Here is a 24,386-nt window from a genome sequence, read left to right as displayed (position 1 = left end):
GTCGGAGGGCTAATATGGTTGCTAACATTTGTATATCAATATTGAGGAGTGAGATTGTCCTGTAATTTTTGGGAGTGGGTGAGTCTTTAGTTTAGTGAGTTTAGTTTTGGGATTATTGTTATTCTAGCTTCGTTCATTTCTGGTGGGAGTGAGTGACCTGTGGTGATGTGCTGGAAGAGCATGTGTAAATGTTGGATTAGTTGGCCTTGACATTTTTTATAATAAAAAGATGAGAAGCCGTCTGGGCCTGGGGCTTTATTTAGCTTCAGTTTTTTAATTGTCTGCTGTATTTCTTCATGTGTAATGTCTCCTTTGATTGTTTGTTTCATTTCTGGTGTTAATGGGGCTGGGGCAAATTTTTTGAGATATGAGTTCATATCTGGAGTATGTGACTCGTTGGTGGATTTATAGAGTCGCTGGTAATAGGCCATGAATGTTGAAGCTATCATATTAGGATTAGTAGAAATATGACCATCTGGTTGTTTGATTTTGGATATAGTATTGCGCTTGTTATGGGCTTTTAATAGATTAGCCAGCATCCTGTTTTGTTAGCATACAGGTAAAATTTATGGTTGGTTTTGCGGATATTTTTTTCCGCATTTGCTATCTGGCAGGCTTTATGTTTCTGCTTGATTTCTTCTATATATTTTCTAGTTGAAGGGTGTGTTCTATTGCTTTGTTCTAGTATTGCAAGATCAGACTCAAGTAGGGTTTGTGTGTGCAGTCTTTCTTTTTTCTTTCTAGATCCATATTGGATCAAGCAGCCCCAGATGTATGCTTTATGTGCTACCCAGAACCCAGGCTGGGGATGATTCAGGGTTAGAGAACTCTTGCTTTGGGGAGGTGTGCTAGTATATTTGTTACAGATTTAAAAAAGGAAATCGGGGAATCTGTTGGGGCATATGTTGAGAGGATGGTATAAGGTGTGTCATAGAGTGTTCCCTGGAGGATGATATGTTGGCCTTGGTTATCCAAGGTTACATTTGTAATGTTGAGGGGGTTATTTGTGAAATGTGTCTCATGGAGGCATAGTATGTCTGGGGAGAGTCCGTTATAGTGCTGAAATGCTGCCCGTCTTTTGGATGGAGAGTTACATTAACATTAACATTTATTTATAAAGCGCCAACATATTCCGCAGCGCTGTACATGGGTTACATACATTGGACATACAGAGTAACATATAAAGCAATCAGTAACCGATACAAGAGTTGAGTTGTGTATTATGTGATAATATTTTAATCAACATCAAAGTGGTAGGTAAAGAGTCTAAATTTAGCTATGTGCGGTGTCTGTTGTTTGGGTCTCAAGTCTCCATACCCCTGTAACACAGTTTTCTTTTGCCTATACCTTACATCTTTGGTCCCAGCAGCTTAACCAAGCAAACTAAAATGAAACATATCAAATTTACAAAAATAAAACATACTATAATACAGTGGATTAACACTTATAAGTGAGCACTACTGTAAATCGGTGCGGTCCCCCCTTCTTCTTCAGGCGGGGGGGACACAAGAGGGTGCTCTCGGGGGGTAGCAACTTCCCAAAACCGCTGGGTCAAGTGGCAGTATTAGGGGTGACTGCAGTGAAATATTAAGCCAAGGGCTTTTACGTTACCATGGTTAGGATATGGTTAGTGGTTAGTTTGTTCTCGAGGTGATTGGCTTTGTGGTGTTGGTGTCTTTCAGGCTAGGTCTCCATTCGGACGTGGTCTAGGTGGCCTTTGTTCCTTGGTGGGGGAGCTTGGAGGTGGGCGTTTTTGTTGCCTGTTGGAGGGGACTGTAGTCCATTCTGGGTCTGGATGAGGCGAGGTAGAGGGTGAGCTGTTGCCTTTGTCTGGGCTCGGTGCTGCACCTTCTATTAATGCTAGCCCCTCATCTGGTGTGTGGATGGTGTGGTTTTGACCTTTCCATAGAAATTGTAGGGAAAACGAGAAACCCCATCTGTATTTGACTTGGTGTTGCATAAGTATTGAGGTGACTGGTTTCATCTGGTGTCATTTTTGAAGCGTGATAGGTGCAATGTCCGCATAAAGTTGCATATTATATGTTAGTTTCTCTTTAGTGGTAGTTCGAGCTGCCTGTAGGGCTAGGTCTCTTACTTCCACGTGGTGTAGTTTCAGCACAATATCCGTAGGTAGATTGGGATTGCATGGGCAGCCTAAGGCCCTGTGTATCCTTTCTATGTGTAGGTAATCATCGGGGTGGTCGGGGAGTAGCTGGTGTAGGACCTCCTCCATCCGTTGTGTGAGGTCTGTTACTGTTTCAGGGACCCCCCTTACCCACAGATTACCTCTCCTTGAGCGGTTCTCCAAGTCCTCAACTTTGTTTTCTAGTTGTACGATTTGGCTTTGGTGAAGGGTAAGCTGTTTCTGGTCTAACTGTAGGGCTGCCGCATGCAAATCTGTGCATTGTTTATATTTACAGACACATCCTGCCTGGTCAGCTGCGTGCATGCTCTCCCCCCCACCCGATCATTGTTTCTTTAAAACAACCGTGGGAGATAAGAAATAATAATGGAATACTATTATCACAAGTAGTAATATTCCCTTTTAAATCATTTCATATAGTTTTATGTTCTGTACATAAAACATTAAACGGGTTTCTCCCATTGAAAATACAAAGTCTTTGTAAAACTTTTAGTTTGTTTATAAAAGAATATTAAGTCCTGTAACAGAAAGAGGGAGATGGTTTGGTTACCACGGAATGGTATCCACTTTGTTCCTTTAATTTTTCATGTGCAGTATATAACTTTGAAGTTCCAGTTATCCAATACAGTTAAATGCTTCCATAATTTGATTTGTGAAACATGCATAGTGTATTTTTATTCAAAGATGCAAAGTACATTTTTCATGTTTTGTTACCTCACAACCTGGAATTAAAATGGATTGTTTTGAGAGTTTGCACCATTTCATTTACAGAACATGCCTACAACGTTGAAGAGTTTTTAATTTTTTTTATTGTGAAGCAAACAACAAATAGGATAAAATAACATTTTAACATAAATAACAGCGTGCATAGCTATTCACCCCCTCTAAAGTCAGTACTTTGTAGAGCCACCTTTTGCGGCAATTACAGCTGCAAGTCGCTTTGCATAAGTCTGGTTGCCACTGGGATTTTTGCGCATTCCTTGCATTGAGATCTGACTAGGCCATTCCAATGCATTTAAATGTTTCCCCTTAAACCACTTGAGTGTTGCTTTAGCAGTATTTTTCAGTATTTGTCCTCCTTGAAGGTGAATCCCCGTCCCAGTCTTAACTCACAGGCAGACTGACACAGGTTTTGCTCAAGAATATCCTTGTATTTAGCACCATCCATCTTTCCCTCGACCAGTTTCCCAGTCCCTGCTGCTGAAAAACCACCATGTTTCAATGTGGCAATGGTGTTCTTGGGGTGATGGGATGTGTTAGGTTTGCGCCAGACATAGAATCTTCCTTGGTGGCCAAAAAGTTAAATTTTAGTCTCATCTGACCAGAGCAATTCCTCCATACATTTGGGGAGTCGCCACATGCCTTTTGGTAAACTCAAAACGTGCCTTCTAATTTTTAACATTACGTAATGGCTATTTTCTGACGACTTTTCCATAAAGCCCAGCTCTATGGAGTGAACAGCTTATTGTGGTTCTATGGACAGATACTCTAGTCTCTGCTGTGGAACTCTGCAACTCATTCAGGGTTGCCTTTGGTCTCTGCTACTTTTGGTTTTTGATTAATGCACTCTTTGCCCGGTCTGTGAGTTTTGGTGGATGGCCCTCTCTTGGCATGTTTGTTGTGGTACCATGCTCTTTCCATTTAAAGATGATGGATTTGATGGTGCTCCGGGGGATTCTCAAAGATTTGGATATTTTTTTTATAACCCAACCCTGACTTGTACTTCTCAACAACTTTGTCCCTGACTTGTTTGAAGAGCTCCTTGGTCTTTATGGTGTGATGCCTCTTGCTTAGTGGTGTTAAAGCCTCTGGGGCCTTTCAGAAAGGGTGTGTTTATACTGACAGATCATGTGACACTTACATTGGACTTTATTTCACTAATTATGTGACTTTTGAAGGTAAGTGCACCAGGATTTTTTTAGGGGCTTCATGGCAAGGGGTGAATACATATGCACATGCCAATTTTCAGTTTTTTATTGTTTTAAATTTTTTTTTATATATGTTTTTCTCATCTTACTTCACCAAATTAGACTATTTTGTGCAGATACATTACATAAAAAAAAAGATTAAGAAACATTTAAATTACAGGTTGGAATGTAACGAAATAGGTAAAAAGCCAAGGGGGGTGAATACATTTGCAAGGTGCTGTAAATCATTCATTTATTCAAGATACATTGTTTTGCTATATTTCAGGTGACTAATGAAATTGTGCGCCAACTGATGGAGCAGAATGGGTTCTATAACTTGGAGAAGCCAGGAGAATTCACGAACATCATAGATGTACAGTTTCTTGCAGCTATGATTCACCCAGGTGGAGGAAGAAATGACATTCCACAAAGGCTGAAAAGACAGTTTTCAGTATTTAATTGTACTTTGCCTTCAAATACATCAATAGACAAAATCTTTGGTATGTAAATACAAATGTTCAAACAGCTAGATTTTAATAATAAGCACTGCAAACTCAGATTTCTGGTTGTTTTATTTTATTAATTGATAAATTGTTTTACAGTGCGATACCTGAGAAACCGGTTAGATTCCAAGTCCTACTCTCTCAGTGGTCATGTTCCAATATCTTGCACTGATGAAATCTAACAAGATTGAAACAGGCTGTTTGGCTATATAGCTTTTAATTATTTGGCTGTATCTGTACAATTAAACCAGTGAATTCTGAATGCAAGTTGGCCACAGGGACATTAAGGAGTCATTTGCATGTCTTCTATAATTCCTTATATGAGAGTTTTAACCTCTCCTTTTTGCTTTTTAGGCAGTGCTATTTGTATATGGTGAGGCATGTAAATACTTTCTTTTTTTAAAAGACTTTTCCCCATATGTAATCAAATGCATTATGCCCAGTAGCATTAACCCATTGCAACCAATAAGATGTTTGCTTTTAAACAGGTGACCAGTAAATTCTGGCTGTTACCTTTTCTTGTAAATTATGCATTAACCTTTAGTCCACTCTAGTGGCTTTTTATATGATCTGTTTTGTATATTATAGAATATATACACAATAAATTGAAATTCAATCACACTTTATTCTCAAGACATATGGCATTCAAGTTTAAGAATACCAGCATAGATTCTACATTTCTTACTTGAGAAACTATACCCCTGAATATTCCAGCTTTCTATAACAATGTAGCCCATAAAATAGCCCATATTAAAAAAAATAAATAAATAAAGCTTTGTCATTGGTATATGATTTTCTAGTGATGTGTGTCACTGGATAATTGCCATTCTAAATACTTAAGCACTGATACATGCTAAGGTATATCAGCTAGTTAATAGACAGAGCTGTGTCCTTTAGTCCCACACTTTTTTCTGTATCATTTTCTATCAGCTGATCAATGAATTAAAATACAGAGCATAACAAAATCATAGCTTAATGTAAAAGATGTTAAAGGGCAATATTTACTAATATGTGCAGTATAAGCTATTTTGGTAAGATTCTTTAATAAGCTATTTATTAGAGTATAAATTCTCTGTTGGTTAAGTATACATTGGGAGTGTATAGCTCTCCTTTAAGAGAGCTGATTCTCTATAGCTGGTTAAAATAAAGGAGCAGGTTGGTTGAGTTGCTCAGCATCACATTTCTTTTTTCCTACTATTGCTAGCTACTGTAGATCATGACCTGATGACTAAGAACCTTTATATACTTAAATGTAAGTAAAATATTTTCACTTTTTGGTATCACCAGTCCTTGAACCTAAAAATGTTTTTGTGTAGGTGTCATTGGAGTAGGACACTTCTGTTCTCAAAGAGGATTTTTGGTTGACATAAAAGAAGCTGTTAAAAAACTAATACCCATGACTCGTAAACTATGGCAAATGACCAAAAGCAAAATGTTGCCAACTCCAGCTAAGTTTCATTATATATTTAACCTAAGAGACCTTTCTAGAATTTGGCAAGGAATGCTGAACTCAACTTCAGAAGTAATAAAGGATACTACAGTAAGTAAACTGGATTTCTATTTTAAATAAATATAAAGTAACAAGTGTACTTTACATACAGGATGATGACAAAATATCAGTGTGTATATGTATATATGTTGATGTATAGTTCCTGTTGGCTAGGATAGTAATGTTAAATGAGTAGTAAAAAATGAGGGTAAAGAGTAAGGGGGTTAGGATTGTGGTTAAGTTGCTAAAGGCTTAGGTTATAAGCTTGAATGAAAAGGTCAGTTTTAAATGACTATTTAATCTTGGAGGTCCTGTTAGTGTCAAATGGTGGGGAAGGGGGGAGAGAGTAAAATAGGATAGGTGCAGCACATGAAAAGTAGTAGTGAGAAGACTCATGTGCAGACTTAATGTTGTGTCTGGGGGTGTACTTGGTTATTAGAGAGGTTATGTATGGTCGGACGACATTGTTGAGTGCTTTGTTAGTACACAAATCTAGAAGTGAATTATTAATATGACAGGTAGCCAGTGCAGGGACTGGTAAAAAGGGCAGCCCTTGTGGAGCTGGAAAGAAGATGATTCTGGCAGCATTGTTTATGATGGGTTGATGTGTGGTCAATTTAGACAGGAAGAGCCCAAAAAGCAGTAAATTAAAGCAGTAAATTACAGTAGTCTATACGGGATATGAGAAATAAATGGATGAAAATTTTGGGTGTTGCTTGTATGAGGAAAAGTTGAATACGAAATACATTCCTAAGGTGAAAGTGGCATGATTTTTTTAAAGGAATATTGTCATGCAAAGCACATCAGTTAATAAAGTTTCTCCAGCAGAATTATGCTTTGAAATCCATTTTTCAAAAGCTCATACATTTTTTTATATTTAATTTTGAAATTTCACATGGGGCTAATGTTCTACATTTCCCAGGGTACCGCAGCCATTTGATTTATTCTCTGCTAAACTTCAGTCACATTTTACTGCTGTGCTGCAGGTTGGAGTGGTATCACCCCTCACTTTCTCCCCAGCAGAACAGTAGCAAGATAGTAGCTACCTGACACCTGTATTGCTAAAAGTGGTAGAGAGTGGTGGCAATAGCAAAAATAGTAAAACAATTTTGCCACTTTTGTCATCTTATTAATTTCCCACATTTAAATGCTTAAAGGGATTCTATCATGGTATACATGGTGTACTTTTTATTTTTTAGTTGTAATATTGAGGGTAGGCAGTCATCTCAGTGCATTGTGGCTGGTTCTGAGCTTTTAGAAGGAGCCAGCGCTACACATTAGAACTGCTTTCAGATAACTTATTGTTTTAAAGGGGAACTATACCCCCCCAGCAATAAAAGCCACCTTAACTGGCCTGGCCTCGACCCCCCTCACCTCTCCCTTATCTATAACTTAAAAAACTGCCCCTGTTGCAAATCCCAACCTAAAAATGCAGAGTCTCACCGCCAACACAGACCCTGCTTGAGCATGCCCAGTTGAAGCTGATTTCACATCACTACTTACATTGTGTCAAATGCATGGGTTTTACAGGTGGAGCAGTTTGAAAGCTTGCTTTGTCATCATCATTATTGTAGCTTTATGTTTTTATACATCATAAGTATTAAGATAATTATATGAACTAAAAACATGGCAACATAGGGTCAATTACCTTTTTTTTTTTTTTTAGCCTTTTTGGCATAATTTTGTATGATTTGCCTATACAGTATCCAACTTTTTTGACAGGTGTTAATAAAGCTCTGGAAACATGAATGCAAACGTGTTATTGCTGATCGATTTACGACTGCTGAGGATGTTGACTGGTTTGATAAAACACAACTTAAACTAGTGGAGGATGACTTTTATCAAGGCCAAAAATCAGGAGACTTTGCAGTGGATTATTATTTTGTTGACTTTTTGAGGGATGCTCCTGAAGCAACAGGTATAGACACTGTTTAATTTAAGCAGAAAAATGCTTGCTTATTAGAAAAATAATATATGTATGGGTTCTAGTATTTGGAATACATGGGACCTGCATCCTTCTCTAATTTGGATTGCCATATTTTAAGGCTACTAAAAAAATAAAATGAATATTAAATAAACCCAAATGTACCAAATGGAAACTGCTATTTTATTATTACAGAGAAAATGGAAGTCAATAAAAATGTTTAAAGTTAATTATTTGATTAATATTGACTAAATGGTCTTCCAATAATTTGGAGCTTTTCGGATAATGGATTTCTGTATAACGGATCCCATACTTTTATATTCAATGCAATATTAATATTATGTGATTCCTTTTTGAGTATTAACCTTTTTGTGTATTGATGTATAAAAAAAATGTTTATTTTTAAATAGGCCGGGAGGGGGAAAGGGCTGTTAAAGGTAAGTACATTTAAAAGGTCAGTCAAAAGGTATTGAAATATCTGCATACCAGTTTGAGTTTAGTACTAAAAAGCTGTAGATATTCATTAAGAGACATCATTAAAGGCTCTATCATTAAAATGTCAATCAATAAAGCTTGTGTTAGCCAATTTTATCAAGCCAACTGTAAATTTGGAAATAAACTCAATTTCTTCAGATATCACTAATTACCACATTGCATTAAGAATCTATAGGTCATTGCGGCTTGGGTGGAATGCATCCAGCCATTGTTTCTAACCCACATCTTCCAAAACATAATTTTCAGATTATATTTCACCTTTCATAGGCATATAAATTCCTAGAATTCCATTTAATAATTGGGTTTGCAATTCTGATTGGATCCTTCTTAGTAGTGATGGGCAAATTTTTTGGCAGGTATAGATTCATAGCAAAATTCTGCATTTTCCCATTGGCAAATTGTTTTGCGAAACTTCTGTAAATGTTCCTGCGAAAATACATAGCCGTGTCAAAAAAGGTGTGGATGCATAAAAAAAGGTTCAGTCATGGCAAAATAGGCATGGCGGCATAAAAAAAGGACATGTAAAAAAAATGCATTAAATGAATTTCCCACCATTTCACAAATTTTTCTGTAGTTTTGCAATTTTTTCAGCAAAGCAAAACAGGATATATTTGCTTATTACTATTCATTACTTTAAACCATTGGCAAAATGCAAAAATGGAGAAAAATTTGCAAAATTATGGAAAAATTAGCGAAATGGTGAAAAATTTGGGAAAGGAGTTTTGAGAAACAATTTGCAAATTGCGAAATTTGGAAATTTGTTGTGAATCCATGCCTGGTCAAAAAATTTGCTCATCATTACTGGCTACTTCAAAACAACTGCTGTGGTACTGGAAGAGAAGTAAGGGCGTAATTTTCTTAAACCCTGGGCAAAAGTGCAAGAGCATAAGTGTTCCCCTTAGTGCTGATTCAGCTTTTCTGTTTAGGGTATAGCTGTGCATTTCACCACACACCAAATAAAAAAATTGGCAAAAGGTGCAGAGCACAATGTCTGCAAGGACAGTTTATACAGGCCTTAAGCACAGGGCCCTAATCTTAGGGGCCGATTCATTAAAACATGAGTTTGAATCCCGAATGGGAAAAATTTGGATTGGATACAATAATTTCTGAAGATCGCAGATATCACAAAAATGCTTACAAAAAATCGTATTAGGCACGATAATATTGTTTTGGTGATCCGAAAGTCACAACATTTTCGTACCGAACGATTGTAAACAGCGGCATGTGTCCGATAAAGTCGCACAAGTGTACGAAAAAGTTGCGTGGGCGTATGGAAAAAATCGTGCAAGCACGAAAAAATCTGCGAAAATATACTCCGAGCGTTCGTGTCTTGATAAATCTCCCCCTTAGAGTCCAAATGCTGTGCGACCTATTAAGTAAAAAGAGGGATGCCTATGTAGCCTACCATATGCAGGAAGTTAAGTATTCATCAAGGTGTCTGTGCTCTGATTTGGAGGGCAGACACCTGCTGCTTTTTTTATGGCAGATTGTGCTAGTTTTTTGCTCCTTGCACTCTGCCCTGCACATAAATTACCCCTGTAGTATTCTTGTTGTTCTACTTAATTCTCTTTAATTTGCATTTTTTTTTACATTTCTGGGAGTAATGATTGTAGCACAGGTGCTCACATCTGCACAGAAAACAGTTATACTAGCGGATAAAATAATGAATAAAATAATAATAATAATACAATAATAAAATATGCAAACCATTTAAACCCTATTAGTGACACAAGCTGGATGCTGTTGTCCAACAACACCTGAAGGACGGCAGGTTGGCCATAATTTATTTATATAGTTTTATCCACCCCAAGTTGTGCAACCTGGCCTTATTTCTCCTATCTCTATTTCTGAATCTAATTGTAATAAATAGAGCCTTTTATGATTTGTATCACTGCTAGCTTTAACCACATTGTTTGGGATGAAGCTTAACTTAAGCATTTATGAAAATGTATATGTTGCATATTTGTTTCATAAATAGAAAATACAAATGTATTTTATCCCTGTAGTTCTAAAGTATTAAATAACTCACTGACTCACAAAAAGAGGCCAGAATATAAGACCTTAGCTAAAGGAGTGCCTGAGGATTGAGATGGATGCGGAGAGTTGTGTTGTTGTACTTTAAGGGGCAATTACTGACTTTCAGTATTTTTTTTTTTTTTACGGTTCCTATTTTTTTGAACCAAAATTATGATTTAGTTGTGGAAAAAAATGTGATTTTTATGTGATTGATTATGAGACAAAAACCAAATGCAAAAATACACCATTTAAAACTTAAGAGCATTTAAAAGTCAAGGGCAGATGTCCTTTTTGGAAGATTTTTTTTTTGCTCCATGGTTTTAGAGGTTTTCAGGGTTTTTTGACACTTTTTTTTCTGTGGCTTTTCTTGTTTGTGCTATCTCAATTCGGATCTTTTAATAAATGACTGACATTCTTGGAAATGAGTTTAGTTGTGGTTTCAAAAACCTCTAAAACCATAATAATGACAATGTTGATAAATGATCCTCACTGGGGCAAATTTATCAATGTTCAATTTTTTGCACTCATATTCGAGTTTCTGAAATTCTAATGTTTGAGATTCATTAAGTGCAAAAAACTTGAAAAACTCTAATGTAAATATTTGGCATCTAAAAGTTGGTAAGTTCATATAGAAGTTAATAGGGCATATTTATCAAAGAGTGAAGTTAGAGCTTACTACAGTCCGCTAGAGTAAAATTCTGCTACTCTCCATTCATTTCTATGGCATTTTTGGCATACTCTTTGAAAATCATGAGTAGAATGAAATTTCATTGTGTCACATTTTTTTTCAAATTTTTGGTTCATCAAATATTTGAGATTTGCGTTTAAAATAAGTGCATGTTTGAGTCTGGTGAGGTTTTAACTTTTTTTCATTAAAAAAACATTTCAAAAATTACATTTTTTGTAAAAATGCTTCCCCAAGTATTAAATTAATAAGGTTATGTAGCCAAGCAGTTTTTAAATATGCTGGGAATACATTTGCATCTGCTTGGTAGATTAAAGCCCAGCTATACATTTGTTAGGAAGCATAAGGCCATGCCTGGAAGAGTTCATCTGGCAAGATGCTTTGATTCATGTTACCCATTCTAAAAGGTGCTTTGAAGCAGCTTTGAGCCTCTCTGAACATACTGTTAAATGTTTAATCAAGAACCTCTCTTAATTAGGTTTATGTGTTTGGGTGCTAGATCTACACACCTGTAATGATATTTTCTTCTACCAGATGTAGCTGTACTTCAGATGCTTATTTTAAAGGAGTACAAATGACATAAAAAGTTACATAAAACAAAAAAATTTTGAATACATAAAAGATCATACAAGCATACCTGCAATTAATTCATCTCTCTATTTATTGGATTATCACTACTTAAAAATACCATAAATGCTTAAGTGAAATTTTAGTTGTAATAATAAAAATGTTCTCCATATAATGCTTTCATTTAGTATATACCACTTGCATGCCTTTAATTTTGTTTTAATATCAGAGTGTGTATGTTAGCATTTTTTTTTGCACAATTTATGTTTGTATAAGTATTTGATAGAAATTAAAGTTTTCTTTAGCTATGTACTTTTAGTTAATAAATAGAAATTATATTGAAAAATAGTGATGAACGAATCTGTCCCGTTTTGCTGGAAAATTGGTGAGAAATGCGGGAAATGGCAAAAAATTTGCGAAATGCAAAAAATGACACACATCAAATAATTTTGTTGCACGCATCATCTGACGTGCAACAATTTTTTTTTATACTAATTTTTTGCCGTTTTGTGACATTTTTGGTTGCTCAACAATTTTTTGTGTCCATTTTGCAAAAAAATCCGCCAATGGCGAAACACGGAAATCCGCCGTGAATCCATGCCTGGTGAAAAATTTCGCTCATCGCTATCAAGAAATTTGGGTGCATGATTACCTCTAATATTTGTATTTCATGACAGTAGTTACACAGACTTGTGTACACTAGTGATGAGTGAATCTGTCCTGTTTCGCCTTGCCAAAAGTTTCCTGCTCACATTTGTGCCTTGTTGCAGGTTGCTTATAATAAGAAATGGCTCAGTATAAAACACTTTTAAAAAAAGTATTGGTATTATTTTAACTTGTTTTATTAGTCTGCAGCATTTATACTTGGCCAAATGTACATGCCAAAATGTACAAACTGAACTCGTAATGGGAGAGTAAGCATCAGGGAATACAAAAGTGTTTAAACAAGAGCCATTGTTATATTATAAATCACACAATTAAAAAAATTACATTACATTAATGTTATTTTAATAATAGTAATAATAATAATAATAATAATACTAAAATGCTATTCTATAAATGGGTATGCTTTGATTTGTAGAATAAACCTGTTAATAAGTGTGATTTATAATGATCTAATTGAGTTTTTTTGCTATCTATGTTGTTGAATCAGCTTCATTTTGAGTCAAAAATCAGTTGTGTAACATTAGAACCATTGATCACAAAGTTTTGCTCCACATAAGTGGGTTAGATTTTAACCACTGAAAATGCAAATGCAGTACTTAGTATGCAGCCTTAAATGAATTGCTCTTTTCAGAACTGTAAAGTGATTCTTCCATTACAGATCTTTTATTCGTTAGTGACTGCAGATTAGGTGGATGGTACAAGCACTTATCAATAATGTTAATACTGAATAGATTATCATAATTCTAACCTGATTCTGCTATGCCACTGGCCATAATTTATTAAACCGAGATTTGAAATTCACCAGGTGCTTTTGTGCATGGTATAATAAAGACAAAGTTTCCAAAGTGTGTTCAGCAATTTAATCACAAGGATATGTTTTGTAAAGGCCAGTGTAATTTATGTTTATGCAAATTTATTTGAAGAGTTGGCATTAATATGGATAATTACCCCTTATAGAGCACAAGCTAAACGTTATTAACTTCACCTTTATTATGCAATTCTTGGATGTATACATGACCTTATAGCAGGTCACCTCTATAGACCTCTATAAGTGCAATCACCAAGTAGGGGATAGTATTTATTCAGGCAGTTAGTAAATACTGCACCCCTGAACAGCATACTGTAAATTTTTTGTTTGCAAATATGATTTTTAGAGGATTAATGCTTAATACCAATGTAACATAACACAGGTGAGGAACCTGAAGACGCAGACTTTGATATGCCTAAAATTTATGAGCCCATTGAATCTTTTAATCAATTGAAGGATCGATTGAATATGTTTTTGCAAATATTTAATGAGAGCATCCGTGGAGCTGGAATGGATATGGTTTTTTTCAAAGATGCCATGGTTCACTTAGTAAAGGTAATCTCAACTCTGTACACCTATTACATGATCAATAATATTGTTTTTTCACGTAATGGCTAATTTTTGACAATTTACAATAAATATTAAAGTTAGATTTTTAACATAAATACATTTCATATTATGATACTTTTATTTTGGCATGGTTAATAATTTTGTAATTCAACTTTTATTTTTTAGATTTCACGTATTATTCGAACACCACGAGGAAATGCACTACTTGTTGGAGTTGGTGGTTCAGGGAAACAGAGCTTGACCAAACTTGCTTCTTACATTGCTGGATATAAAACATTTCAGATCACATTAAGCAGGTAATTTAATTAAATGCTGCTCAAGGTACTTAAACATATACATTAGAGATGCACCAAATCCAGGATTCGGTTCAGTATTTGGCCAAGATTTAGCCTTTTTTAGCCGAATCCATGGTCCTGGCCAAACCAAATCCTTAAAATCACGTGACTTTTGAAGTTAAAAATTTTTCGCCACGTGCTGTTCTTTTAGACGCTTCCAAAAAGTCTTTGTAAATAATCCCTACAGTATGTCCTTAACATAAACATGCCAACTAAATATTCTTATTGCTACAATATTATATTGCATGTATTATACATCCCATAATGTGACTGTACACAGTCACTTATCTGTTAACATTGTCCCTATAGGTAGGGTGCTTGCATAGCACGGCATGATCACCAGACAGATAATAATACTATAGACAAATATGCTTCAAAATCAAATGTCAATACTTACCGTAACTAGTTAGATAGTTAGTAGAGTAATATAGTGTTGCTCCTGGACAGTTGCATTCCTTATTTAATGGTCACAAACACTCGCCATGAATAGAGAGTCACTATGGTTGACACTAATGCCATATGCTACCAGAATGGTCTTCTATTGTTAGTTACTTCTGTCAGTTGTAAAGATGTAATGAAACAGTGGTTCACATCTATAGTGGTCGTATTGACTCAGTTGCTGCTGATAAGCAGACCAGTGCACCTTTTACCACTAACACCTTGACGTCTCCTTGCCTTATGGACTAAAGGCTACAGAACCATTTGATGAGTAGAATATTTGTACAACCTGAATATTTTCTGCCAATTTTAACTTTTTTGTGATCTTTCTAGGCATTTTGGGACCAATGTAATAAAAGGTGCAAAGTTTGCTATAGGTCTAGTCACCATTTAGTGATTTGAAAGCAAACAGCTGGGCACATTTTGCACCTTTTATTACATTCCCCAACAAGCTTTCTTGTCTTCAATAGACAACCTTTTTTGTTATACTGTTGCAAAAAAGTTAGAAGTAGGGTTGGCCTACCAAACTTATATGATATATATTTCTTTTTAATAAAAGATCTTACAATACTTCAAACCTAATGGAAGATCTGAAGGTTTTATACCGTACAGCTGGTCAACAAGGCAAAGGCATAAGCTTTATTTTCACTGACAATGAGATAAAAGATGAATCATTCTTGGAATACATGAACAATGTCTTGTCTTCTGGAGAGGTAATACAATTTGTTTTAAATTATGATTTCTGTTGGTATTCATCTTTCGCCTTAAGCTTTTGCTGTCAACAAATGGTTTAATTTTATTGCTGTTTTTATATTCAAGGTTTCAAATTTGTTTGCTCGAGATGAAATAGATGAAATTACTAGTGACCTTATCCCATTTATGAAAAAGGAGTACCCACGGCGACCACCGACCAATGAGAATCTATATGAGTACTTCATGTCTAGAGTACGGCAGAATCTTCATGTTGTGCTCTGTTTTTCTCCAGTTGGTGAAAAATTTAGGAATCGAGCTCTCAAGTTTCCTGCCCTGATTTCAGGTTGTACCATGGATTGGTTTAGCCGTTGGCCTAAGGATGCCTTGGTTGCAGGTAACCTTGCATATTTCAGAATTGGGACACACACTTTTCAATAATTTTTCTAGTAGTGCTATTTTTGTTCATGTATTTGTTTTCAACCTAAGCAATGGAAAAGAATAAGGCTTCAATAAACAGTTATTGCAACCAGCCCTCTTGTTACTCCTGGGAGAAGACTGCTTTTTAATCAGAATAGGAGTTTTATGTATTTTATAGTTTTTGTTTTGTTACGGTTAAATGTATGCCTTTTAAAAAAATATTGACAGTTTCCTTTTAATATGTCATTTTGCAAAGTTACTAATTTCACATGGAAATCCCAGGAAATGCCCCTAAATTCAGAGACTACAAAATGTTAGTAGACTGAACATAGCTAATTTTGGATTAGTTGCTGTAGATAAATGCAATTTAGTACTTACAGTATATAAGAAATTCAGTTTTGCTGAACCTTCCAGTCAAGCAGTTGGTTGAATGACAGTGTGCATGAGACTTTCTAAATGCACTTTGCAACACGTTTCATATTTTATTTAGATCATTTTATTACAGCTTTAGCCATTTTATTGCATTTTCAATTCTGCATCACTTTTAATGGCTTGTTTGTTCCTGTAAAATGTCATTGGCCCAGCAAAACAATTGAAACTGCAATTCTGACTGCTGATCCCACAAGGCATAAAAGAAGCATTTGTTTTACTTGATTTTATTGCATTGCTTTACCTTTATGTGACTCATACTTTGGTAAATCTCTGCATATTGGGCATCAGACTGTTTAGGAGACCCCTAGCATAATTTTTTGGATATTTTATGTTGGTACAATTACAATATATAAAATGGGTGCAAAAATTAGCAGTGCAACAAAAAAAAGACATGCATTGGAATTTTTTTCTGTGGCAAATTTTTGCGCTCGTTTCACAAAAAAAAGTTTGATGCGAATCCATGCCTGCCGAAATATTATGCTCATCACTAGTGAAAACCCATTCCTTAATCATGAAAATATCTACAAGTAAAAAAAATAACCAACTTTATCTCAAAATTGCTTAGTAAATGTGCCCCTAAGAGTTCAGTAAGATTAAACAGCATGTTTGCTTACCTGCCGTATGTAGCTATCACAGCTACTGAGAAATGCGCAAACTGATATAAACCAACTTTCTACTTTAAGAACTACTATTATCATAAAAATGCACACATCTTGTTTGCAGATACTTTACACCTGTCTGTTTAAGCAAGTATATATTATTTTGTGCTAACTGTAACTTCTTCAGTTATCTCTTTTGTAATCTTCAGTTCCATGTACTGATCTGTAATGTAGAGTTATGCTGTATATCTATTATTTACATACATTCCTTTATTCGAACATAGTGGTTTTCAACCTTCCTAATACCCTTTAATACAGTTCCTCATGTTGTGGTAATCCCCAACCATAAAATTATTCCTAAGACCATCGGAAATATGTGTTTTCCGATGGTCTTAGGTGACCCACAGGTTGAGAACAACTGTTCTAACATTTTTGTGCTATTTTTGTAGTGTCCCAACACTTCCTTTCTTCATATGACATCGACTGCACCCCTGAAATCAAGAAAGAGGTAGTTGAATGCATGGGATCATTTCAGGATGGTGTTGCTGAAAAGTGTGTGGAATATTTTCAGAGATACCGCCGCTCAACGCATGTAACCCCTAAATCATACTTATCATTTATTCAAGGATACAAAGCAATTTATAAAGAAAAACATGCAGAAGTCCAGACACTGGCAAACAGGTGTTTTAAACAAATTGCAAACTATTCATTTTTATTTATTATTAATTTTAGAATAAGTTAAATTATTGTTTTTGTTTTTCAGAATGAATACTGGTTTACAGAAGCTAAAAGAGGCATCAGAGTCAGTAGCAGCTTTGAGTAAGGAACTGGAAGTGAAGGAGAAGGAACTTCAGATTGCCAATCAAAAAGCTGATATGGTTTGTTAAATTCAAATTCAAATAGATCCAGTTGGTATTGGGACTACAGGAAAGAGAAAGGGGCAGTTTTATAATGTGTACTTAGAGATGCAGCAAATGCCCCATGAGGAAATGAGGAGCAAATGGCACAGTTTTGTTGATCAGTTGTATTGCAGCTTTATGAGCAGGGGACAAAATAATTTCCTCCATTTACCTTAAATGGCAATCACCTGAAAGAGCTTGAGAGAACTTGTTTTGACAGACCATGCTAAAAAAATGTCATTGTCAAAAACATGCACAATTGCTTTTAGGTAATTTCTTTTGAAAGTGAATATAGGGTGATTTTGAGTGTTTCCTTGCCTGTCATTTGGTTACCAAATGCCCAAATGAGAAAACACATGAAATTAACATGTTTGCCATTGTATTAGAATCTGTTTTTGTGTCTGCCATGAAATTACTTGTAATTAGTGGTTGTGTTGCTGTTGAATATTTTTATAGTGTGTACGGAACAGGTTACATGGTTAGTTTTGTGACCTTTTTGAAAATATTTGAATGGAGACAGCATTATATTAGCAAAGCAATATATTATCAGATTTGTCTTGAGTGGTATAAACAGAATGTAAAAAACCCATAAAAAAAAAACCTATGTAAAAAAATGTTTATTTCACATACACTATTTTACACATGGTTTTTCCACTGCTCACATTCTGTTCCTTGCATTTGTATATAAAAAGAATACCCTTTCAGACTACCTTTACCTTTCAATTTTTTCTATTTTTATTGTTTGATAAACCCCAGAATTGCCCATATCATTCCCATTTTAATACAGATCCAAAACTTGCCCATTTATTTACTTCTCATTACTTACATAATAATAAAAATGTTCCATTCAATATAATGTTTTCAAATGTTCAATAAAACATATCTGTATATAAAACAAACCAAACCAAATTGTTATGAATAGTGGTAAAATGCTTAGTTAGCTTTGCTTATTGAAAGCTGTTTTTTGGAGAACTTTAGTAATCCCAGTAAAGTCCTGCCTCACAGATACCAATAGAAATGTGCTCTTGTAAGGCTAATGGTGCATGGACAACATCTGCCACCTTCTCAGGCAGTGGAGAAGTTCTGAGCCTGACCAAGGAGCCACTGATCACTATCTTTCACCAGCCTGTGAGCATTTTCTAGCTAGAATCCACTTGTCACTGCTCACAGTTAATTCCTATTAAAACTAATCATGTTTGAACACTGATAAACACAATCCGAAATCATCCCTCATGTGTGCTAAAAGTGTAAAGGGTTTTGGGGTGGATCATGGATGCTTATGAAAAGATGCGGGCTTATGGCCAAAGCCTCCTGCGTGCACAGTTTTCCATTCTGGAGTATGTGCTTAAAGATAATGCACCCTTGTTTAATTGCAAGAACAAGTATCCAATTATTGTATTTACAAACGTATAATGCATTGGTATATATCCAAAACTAAACTCTATACTACATTAAGCTATTCTTTTTAACATAGGTTTTGAAGGAAGTCACTGTAAAAGCACAAGCTGCCGAAAAAGTGAAAGCTGAAGTGCAGAAAGTAAAGGACAAAGCTCAGGCAATTGTAGACAACATTTCTGCTGACAAAGCTGTTGCAGAAGAAAAGCTAGAGGCTGCCAAGCCAGCTCTTGAGGAAGCAGAAGCAGCTCTACAGGTGGGTTTGGAAAAAGCTTGTTAGCTTAAGACAGCATATTTGTCTCTGTGTAAGAATATCTTTATAACAAAAATACACCAAAAGAGTTATGTTAATAAACAATCATTAGAAAGGATGTTTTTTTTTTTTTACCTCGGTGGCAGAGATGTGGCAGAGATGGTTTCAGATTTTTGTTTTTGCCTTCCTCTGGGTCAGCTAGAAGTTAGGCAGGTTTTACTTTGACATAAAGTTCAGTTAATGGATTTGTGTCTTTTTTTAACCTAACCTAAATGTTCAGGGTTGAGAATAATCCCTTTTGATGCCTAAGTGGGTGCATGATATGTTAATATGTTCATGATATGTTAATCAACAACAACCTGCCTATAAACTTAATTGCTTATAACTCTGGGCAGAGTCATAATAGTAAAAAGTGTCCCCCATTCCCACCTAGAGTTACTTGCTTGCTTCCTTTTGTTTGGGTGGCTGCTCTGTTTGATAAGGTAATATCATGGTTTTATCAAAATAATTTCCCAAATCTCTATGGTTACCCACTCTGTGTTATTTTGGGTAAGGTTTTCCAACACATGTAAATAATTAAGGAAATCCTCATTCAGCAAGGCAGAGTGCTACCTAATTCTATCCCCCCCCCCCCCAAAAAAAAAGAACAACACTTAGGGCAAACTCCACTCATCCCAGTTTTTAAGTATCATACCAACATTCTGCTTTTCTCTTTTTTAGACAATAAAGCCCACAGATATTGCTACTGTACGAACTCTGGGAAGACCGCCACATCTCATAATGCGCATTATGGACTGTGTACTCCTGCTGTTTCAGAGGAAAGTAAACCCAGTGAAACTTGACCAAGAAAAAGGATGCACAATCCCATCATGGCAAGAATCTTTAAAACTCATGATAGGAAACTTTTTGCAAAATCTTCAGGTATGAAGATCATATTTTATTAAAACAAAAAGGATGCATTGTACCAATGATTTCTTGTTTCTCTACATTTAGACAAACAGATTCAATTAATTAATGTATATCAACATATTAAGCAATAACAATGTTATCTCCTATTCATTTTAGCAATTTCCAAAAGACACTATCAATGAAGAAGTGGTAGAGCTTCTGCAACCATACTTTGAAATGCAAGACTACAACATTGAGACTGCCAAACGCGTGTGTGGAAACGTAGCTGGTCTCTGTTCTTGGACAAAAGCTATGGCATCCTTCTATTCAATAAACAAAGAAGTCTTGCCACTAAAGGTAAACCTATTACAGACATGGGGACAAGTCTGCGTGTCTTAAGCAGGTTTCCTGCACTTTGGACACCTAAGTTTATGGTGCTCTGCTTGCTGATGTCACTACCCTGTGAGTGATCCTGACTATTTCTTACTTTCCTTTTTTTTGGCAGTTGATTAGAGGTTCAGGTATAGGTAATTTTTTGACACTGGGTTACTTATGTTTACTAAATATATGTAAATGTGTATTAGATTGTAGAATGTGTTAGCAGCTGTTATTTTCTTGAACATATTTTGTCTATGTGTGTAAAAATATTGTGCTCTCTTTTGCCCTGAACTGAACTCGATACTCTTATATCACATCCCCAGAATTTAGCATAGGAATACTAGCATTCTAAAGCAATGCAACAGTATTGCTTCCACAGTAGCACTCCAATATATTTCTGAATGTTTGTGTAGATGGTACTAAGCTAGGTACTAAGCTAGGTACTAATCTTTTTTTCCCTTTTACATAGTTAGGACTGATGCAGGGATACTGCCTTAACATTGTATGTCTGCTTAAGCTTTTACAACTGTTGTAATCAAAGATGTCTTTTTTCTTCACTAAATGCCAATATTTTTCCTTCAGTTTGTGTTAGGGTAGCCATTCACAGGCCAAACTATTTTATTGGTACATATATTGCCAGTTAAAGATTAGCATTTTTTTTCATTTAAAGTTGTATATTATAGTATAATACACAATGCAAGCCACACACGTTACATAATTTTAAAGGGTTAAAATGAATGTGAAAAAAATGATGAAGCTCACCAGTAGTAGCGTGGGATTTAGGTACACATGCCCCAGACCTACAGCTTGAGGAGAGAAAACCATGCCATAGAGAAGCAGCAGGCACAGATCTCACAGACAGGCATAGAAGAAGAACTATAATCTTTACTTCAGGGAAATATAAGACACAGCATAGCCTTTTGTGTTTGTGCACTAGGCACTATGATTTTTTATGTCTGTCTGTGGGATCTGTGAGTACCTGCTACCTCTCTATGAGATTATTATTAATGTTGCATGAGGATTTTTAAAAGTTGAATGACCTTCCTAGATTGTATAATGTGAAGTTGTTGCTCACAATTAATTAAATAAAGAATTTCTGTTTTAATATAATTTAATTAGGTAATTAGAATGCTTTAGGCAAAATAGAATGTGGTTTCCAAATTATTTTAGCTCATGCTTTTCTTTTTATAGGCTAATTTAGCAATTCAGGAAAGCAGACTTGCTACTGCTAATTTGGATTTGCAGAAAGCACAAGCAGAATTAGATGCTAAACAAGCTGAGCTGGATGTTGTTCAAGCAGAGTATGAAAAGGCAATGATAGAAAAGCAGGTTAGTATAATTGTCTTGTTTGTGGAATTTTAAAAGATGCTTATTTTGAAGTCCTTAAGGTTTTGCACAGTGTAAAAACAAAGCATTACAAACACAAAAGTACACACTGTCCTGTTTAATGTACCATCTCCTGAAAAAACATTTATAAAGAGCTATCTCACATGAGACTGTGTTATCAGGTTCTTACCATTAGAAAGCAGAGAATTTGGCAAGTAGTTTCTAATGAAAATAACATGTTATATTGTATTAGCTGAATTAAGCATTTAAATGTATATTTTTGACTGCAAAATGACACATATGAAATAGACATGAATTAAAGTTATACTGCCTTACTGACCATTTTGTCTTTGTATAGTTTATTATTTCCCTTTCTCAATGATTTCAAGAGATCATGACATTTCTAGATGGCTATAAACCCATGTAAATGGGATTTTTTTAGATTCCTTTTGTTTACTTGTATCTGTATGAAGCAGTTTCCTCAACCTTAATAATTTGTTAGATGGCTACAAATGATAATATACTGTCTTACTGAAGACTTTTTTTTATATTTAACATTTTTGGTATTAAGTGCTACATAAATGTTGATACTGCAAATGATAAACTAGTAGGAATAACTTATAAAGAATACAATTAGGGGCACATTTACTAAGACACGAATCTGAACCGAATTGGAAAAATTCCAATTTGAAAACGAACATTTTGCGACTTTTTCGTATTTTTTGCGATTTTTTCGGCGTCTTTACGACTTTTCGGAAATTGTCGCAACTTTTTCATTACCAATACGATTTGCGCGAAAAAACGCGAGTTTTTCGTAGCCATTCCGAAAGTTGCGCAAAATCTGGCGATTTTTTCATAGCGTTAAAACTTGCGCGAAAAGTTGCGATTTTTACGTAGCGTTAAAACTTGCGCGAAGCGTCGCACCTTTTAAGTTTTAACGCTACAAAAAAGGCTCAACTTTTCGCGCAAGTTTTAACGCTATGAAAAAATCGCCAGATTTTGCGCAACTTTCGGAATGGCTACGAAAAACTCGTGTTTTTTCGCACAAATCGTATTAGTAACAAAAAAGTCGCGACAATTTTCCAAAAAAAACGCAAAATACCGATCATTACGAAAAAAACGAAATCGGACGCATTCGGCCCGTTCGTGGGTTAGTAAATGTGCCCCTTAGTGTGTATTAAAAATGTTAACTGTGTCCTGAGGAAAGATCCTCACAAACTTTGAATAAATACTTGGATTTTTGTGTCCACATCTTTTCAAGAGCACTGTCTAATATTGATAAGGGTAGCAAAACTCCTAACCCTTACATACCAAAGTTGCTTCTATTACTTGTTGCGCTTCAGCATTGATTCAATATACATATTTCAAAACTTGCCCCTTTGCTTCTCTATATTAGACTCTGCTAGAAGATGCAGATCGTTGCAGACATAAGATGCAAACAGCATCTAGCTTGATTAGTGGCTTGGCAGGTGAAAAAGAAAGATGGACTGAACAAAGTAAAGAATTTGCTGCACAGACAAAACGACTTGTTGGTATGGAGATTTACTATTTCAAATTTTTAATCTCTTGACGTTGGTAGATTTGGGATTTAAAAAAATAAATAAAATGCTAACTCCTTAGAAAACTACACATTTTCCAGTATGAAAGACAAGCTTGAAAAATATAGGTATTTTCTATGTCTTTCAGGGGATGTGCTTCTTGCAACAGCATTTTTGTCCTATTCTGGACCGTTTAATCAAGAGTTTCGGAACTTTGTGCTAACTGACTGGCGAAGAGAGATGAAAGCAAGAAAAATCCCATTTGGAGTTAATTTGAATCTGAATGAAATGTTAATTGACACACCAACCATCAGTGAATGGAATCTCCAGGGACTTCCGAATGATGATCTCTCTATTCAGAATGGGATCATTGTAACAAAAGCAGCTCGCTACCCCCTACTGATTGATCCACAAACGCAGGGAAAAATATGGATTAAAAACAAAGAAATAAGAAATGAACTCCAGGTATCATTTATGTGTCCAGGTGTAATGAAGAAATAAAAAAAATAAGCTCCTTGTATAGTAAAAGTTCTGATTCCTCATCTGGATTTTACTGTTCTTCACTGGCTAGTAGTCTGTATTTCCTTAACCTTTCCTTAAACCTGGTCACAAATGATTTATTAAGAAAAAAAATAGCTTTGTTTATCTCATTCGAACAGAATAGGGTTACATATGGGATGGGTCATATTGGTTGAATCAGTCAGCAGTTATGTGCCCCATGCATTTTGCTTTTGCTCATTACATTACACGTACCAAAATGACTATTTCATTGATTTGGCGCAATCAGGTTACATGGCCAAAATATTTATTTATTTTGCACATGTGCACATAAATCTTTTGATTTTGGCTTGCTGAATAAGCAAATGGTTATGGAAGAGAAAAACATTTTTAATTACATTAATTAGCATTATAAACTCTCCTGTCATTGTCTTAAGAATCATACAATTCACTTTGATGGTATAAATATCTACCTTATCTGTAACTAAATGATAGAACCAGTTTTAAGATACCCAGTACAGCCT

At 35.3% G+C, this 24,386-nt stretch overlaps 1 protein-coding gene across 3 annotated transcripts in view; it reads left to right on the top strand.

Annotated features, from left to right (window-relative positions):
* The window catches only part of dnah5 (dynein axonemal heavy chain 5), a 251,633-nt gene that overhangs the window by 194,454 nt on the left and 32,793 nt on the right, over nucleotides 1-24,386 (top strand). For 2 of the 3 annotated variants that reach the window (XM_012965451.3, XM_031903687.1), the window contains exons 50-64: nucleotides 4,337-4,550; nucleotides 5,870-6,093; nucleotides 7,765-7,960; nucleotides 13,586-13,758; nucleotides 13,939-14,069; nucleotides 15,106-15,259; nucleotides 15,366-15,633; nucleotides 17,137-17,368; nucleotides 17,451-17,565; nucleotides 19,061-19,237; nucleotides 19,955-20,155; nucleotides 20,300-20,479; nucleotides 21,692-21,829; nucleotides 23,223-23,358; nucleotides 23,513-23,829. In XM_012965451.3, coding sequence (XP_012820905.2) covers nucleotides 4,337-4,550; nucleotides 5,870-6,093; nucleotides 7,765-7,960; nucleotides 13,586-13,758; nucleotides 13,939-14,069; nucleotides 15,106-15,259; nucleotides 15,366-15,633; nucleotides 17,137-17,368; nucleotides 17,451-17,565; nucleotides 19,061-19,237; nucleotides 19,955-20,155; nucleotides 20,300-20,479; nucleotides 21,692-21,829; nucleotides 23,223-23,358; nucleotides 23,513-23,829 — 2,856 coding nt within the window. Of the gene's footprint in view, nucleotides 1-4,336; nucleotides 4,551-5,869; nucleotides 6,094-7,764; nucleotides 7,961-8,376; nucleotides 8,404-13,585; nucleotides 13,759-13,938; nucleotides 14,070-15,105; nucleotides 15,260-15,365; nucleotides 15,634-17,136; nucleotides 17,369-17,450; nucleotides 17,566-19,060; nucleotides 19,238-19,954; nucleotides 20,156-20,299; nucleotides 20,480-21,691; nucleotides 21,830-23,222; nucleotides 23,359-23,512; nucleotides 23,830-24,386 lie in introns of all 3 variants that reach the window. The other variant, XM_031903686.1, reaches the window with a different exon arrangement.

Source organism: Xenopus tropicalis, chromosome 6, assembly GCF_000004195.4.
Source record: "Xenopus tropicalis strain Nigerian chromosome 6, UCB_Xtro_10.0, whole genome shotgun sequence".
Classification (NCBI taxonomy): Eukaryota; Metazoa; Chordata; class Amphibia; order Anura; family Pipidae; genus Xenopus; species Xenopus tropicalis.
The sequence above is the reverse complement of the archived record's forward strand: the minus strand, read 5'-3'. Positions and strand labels throughout refer to the sequence as shown.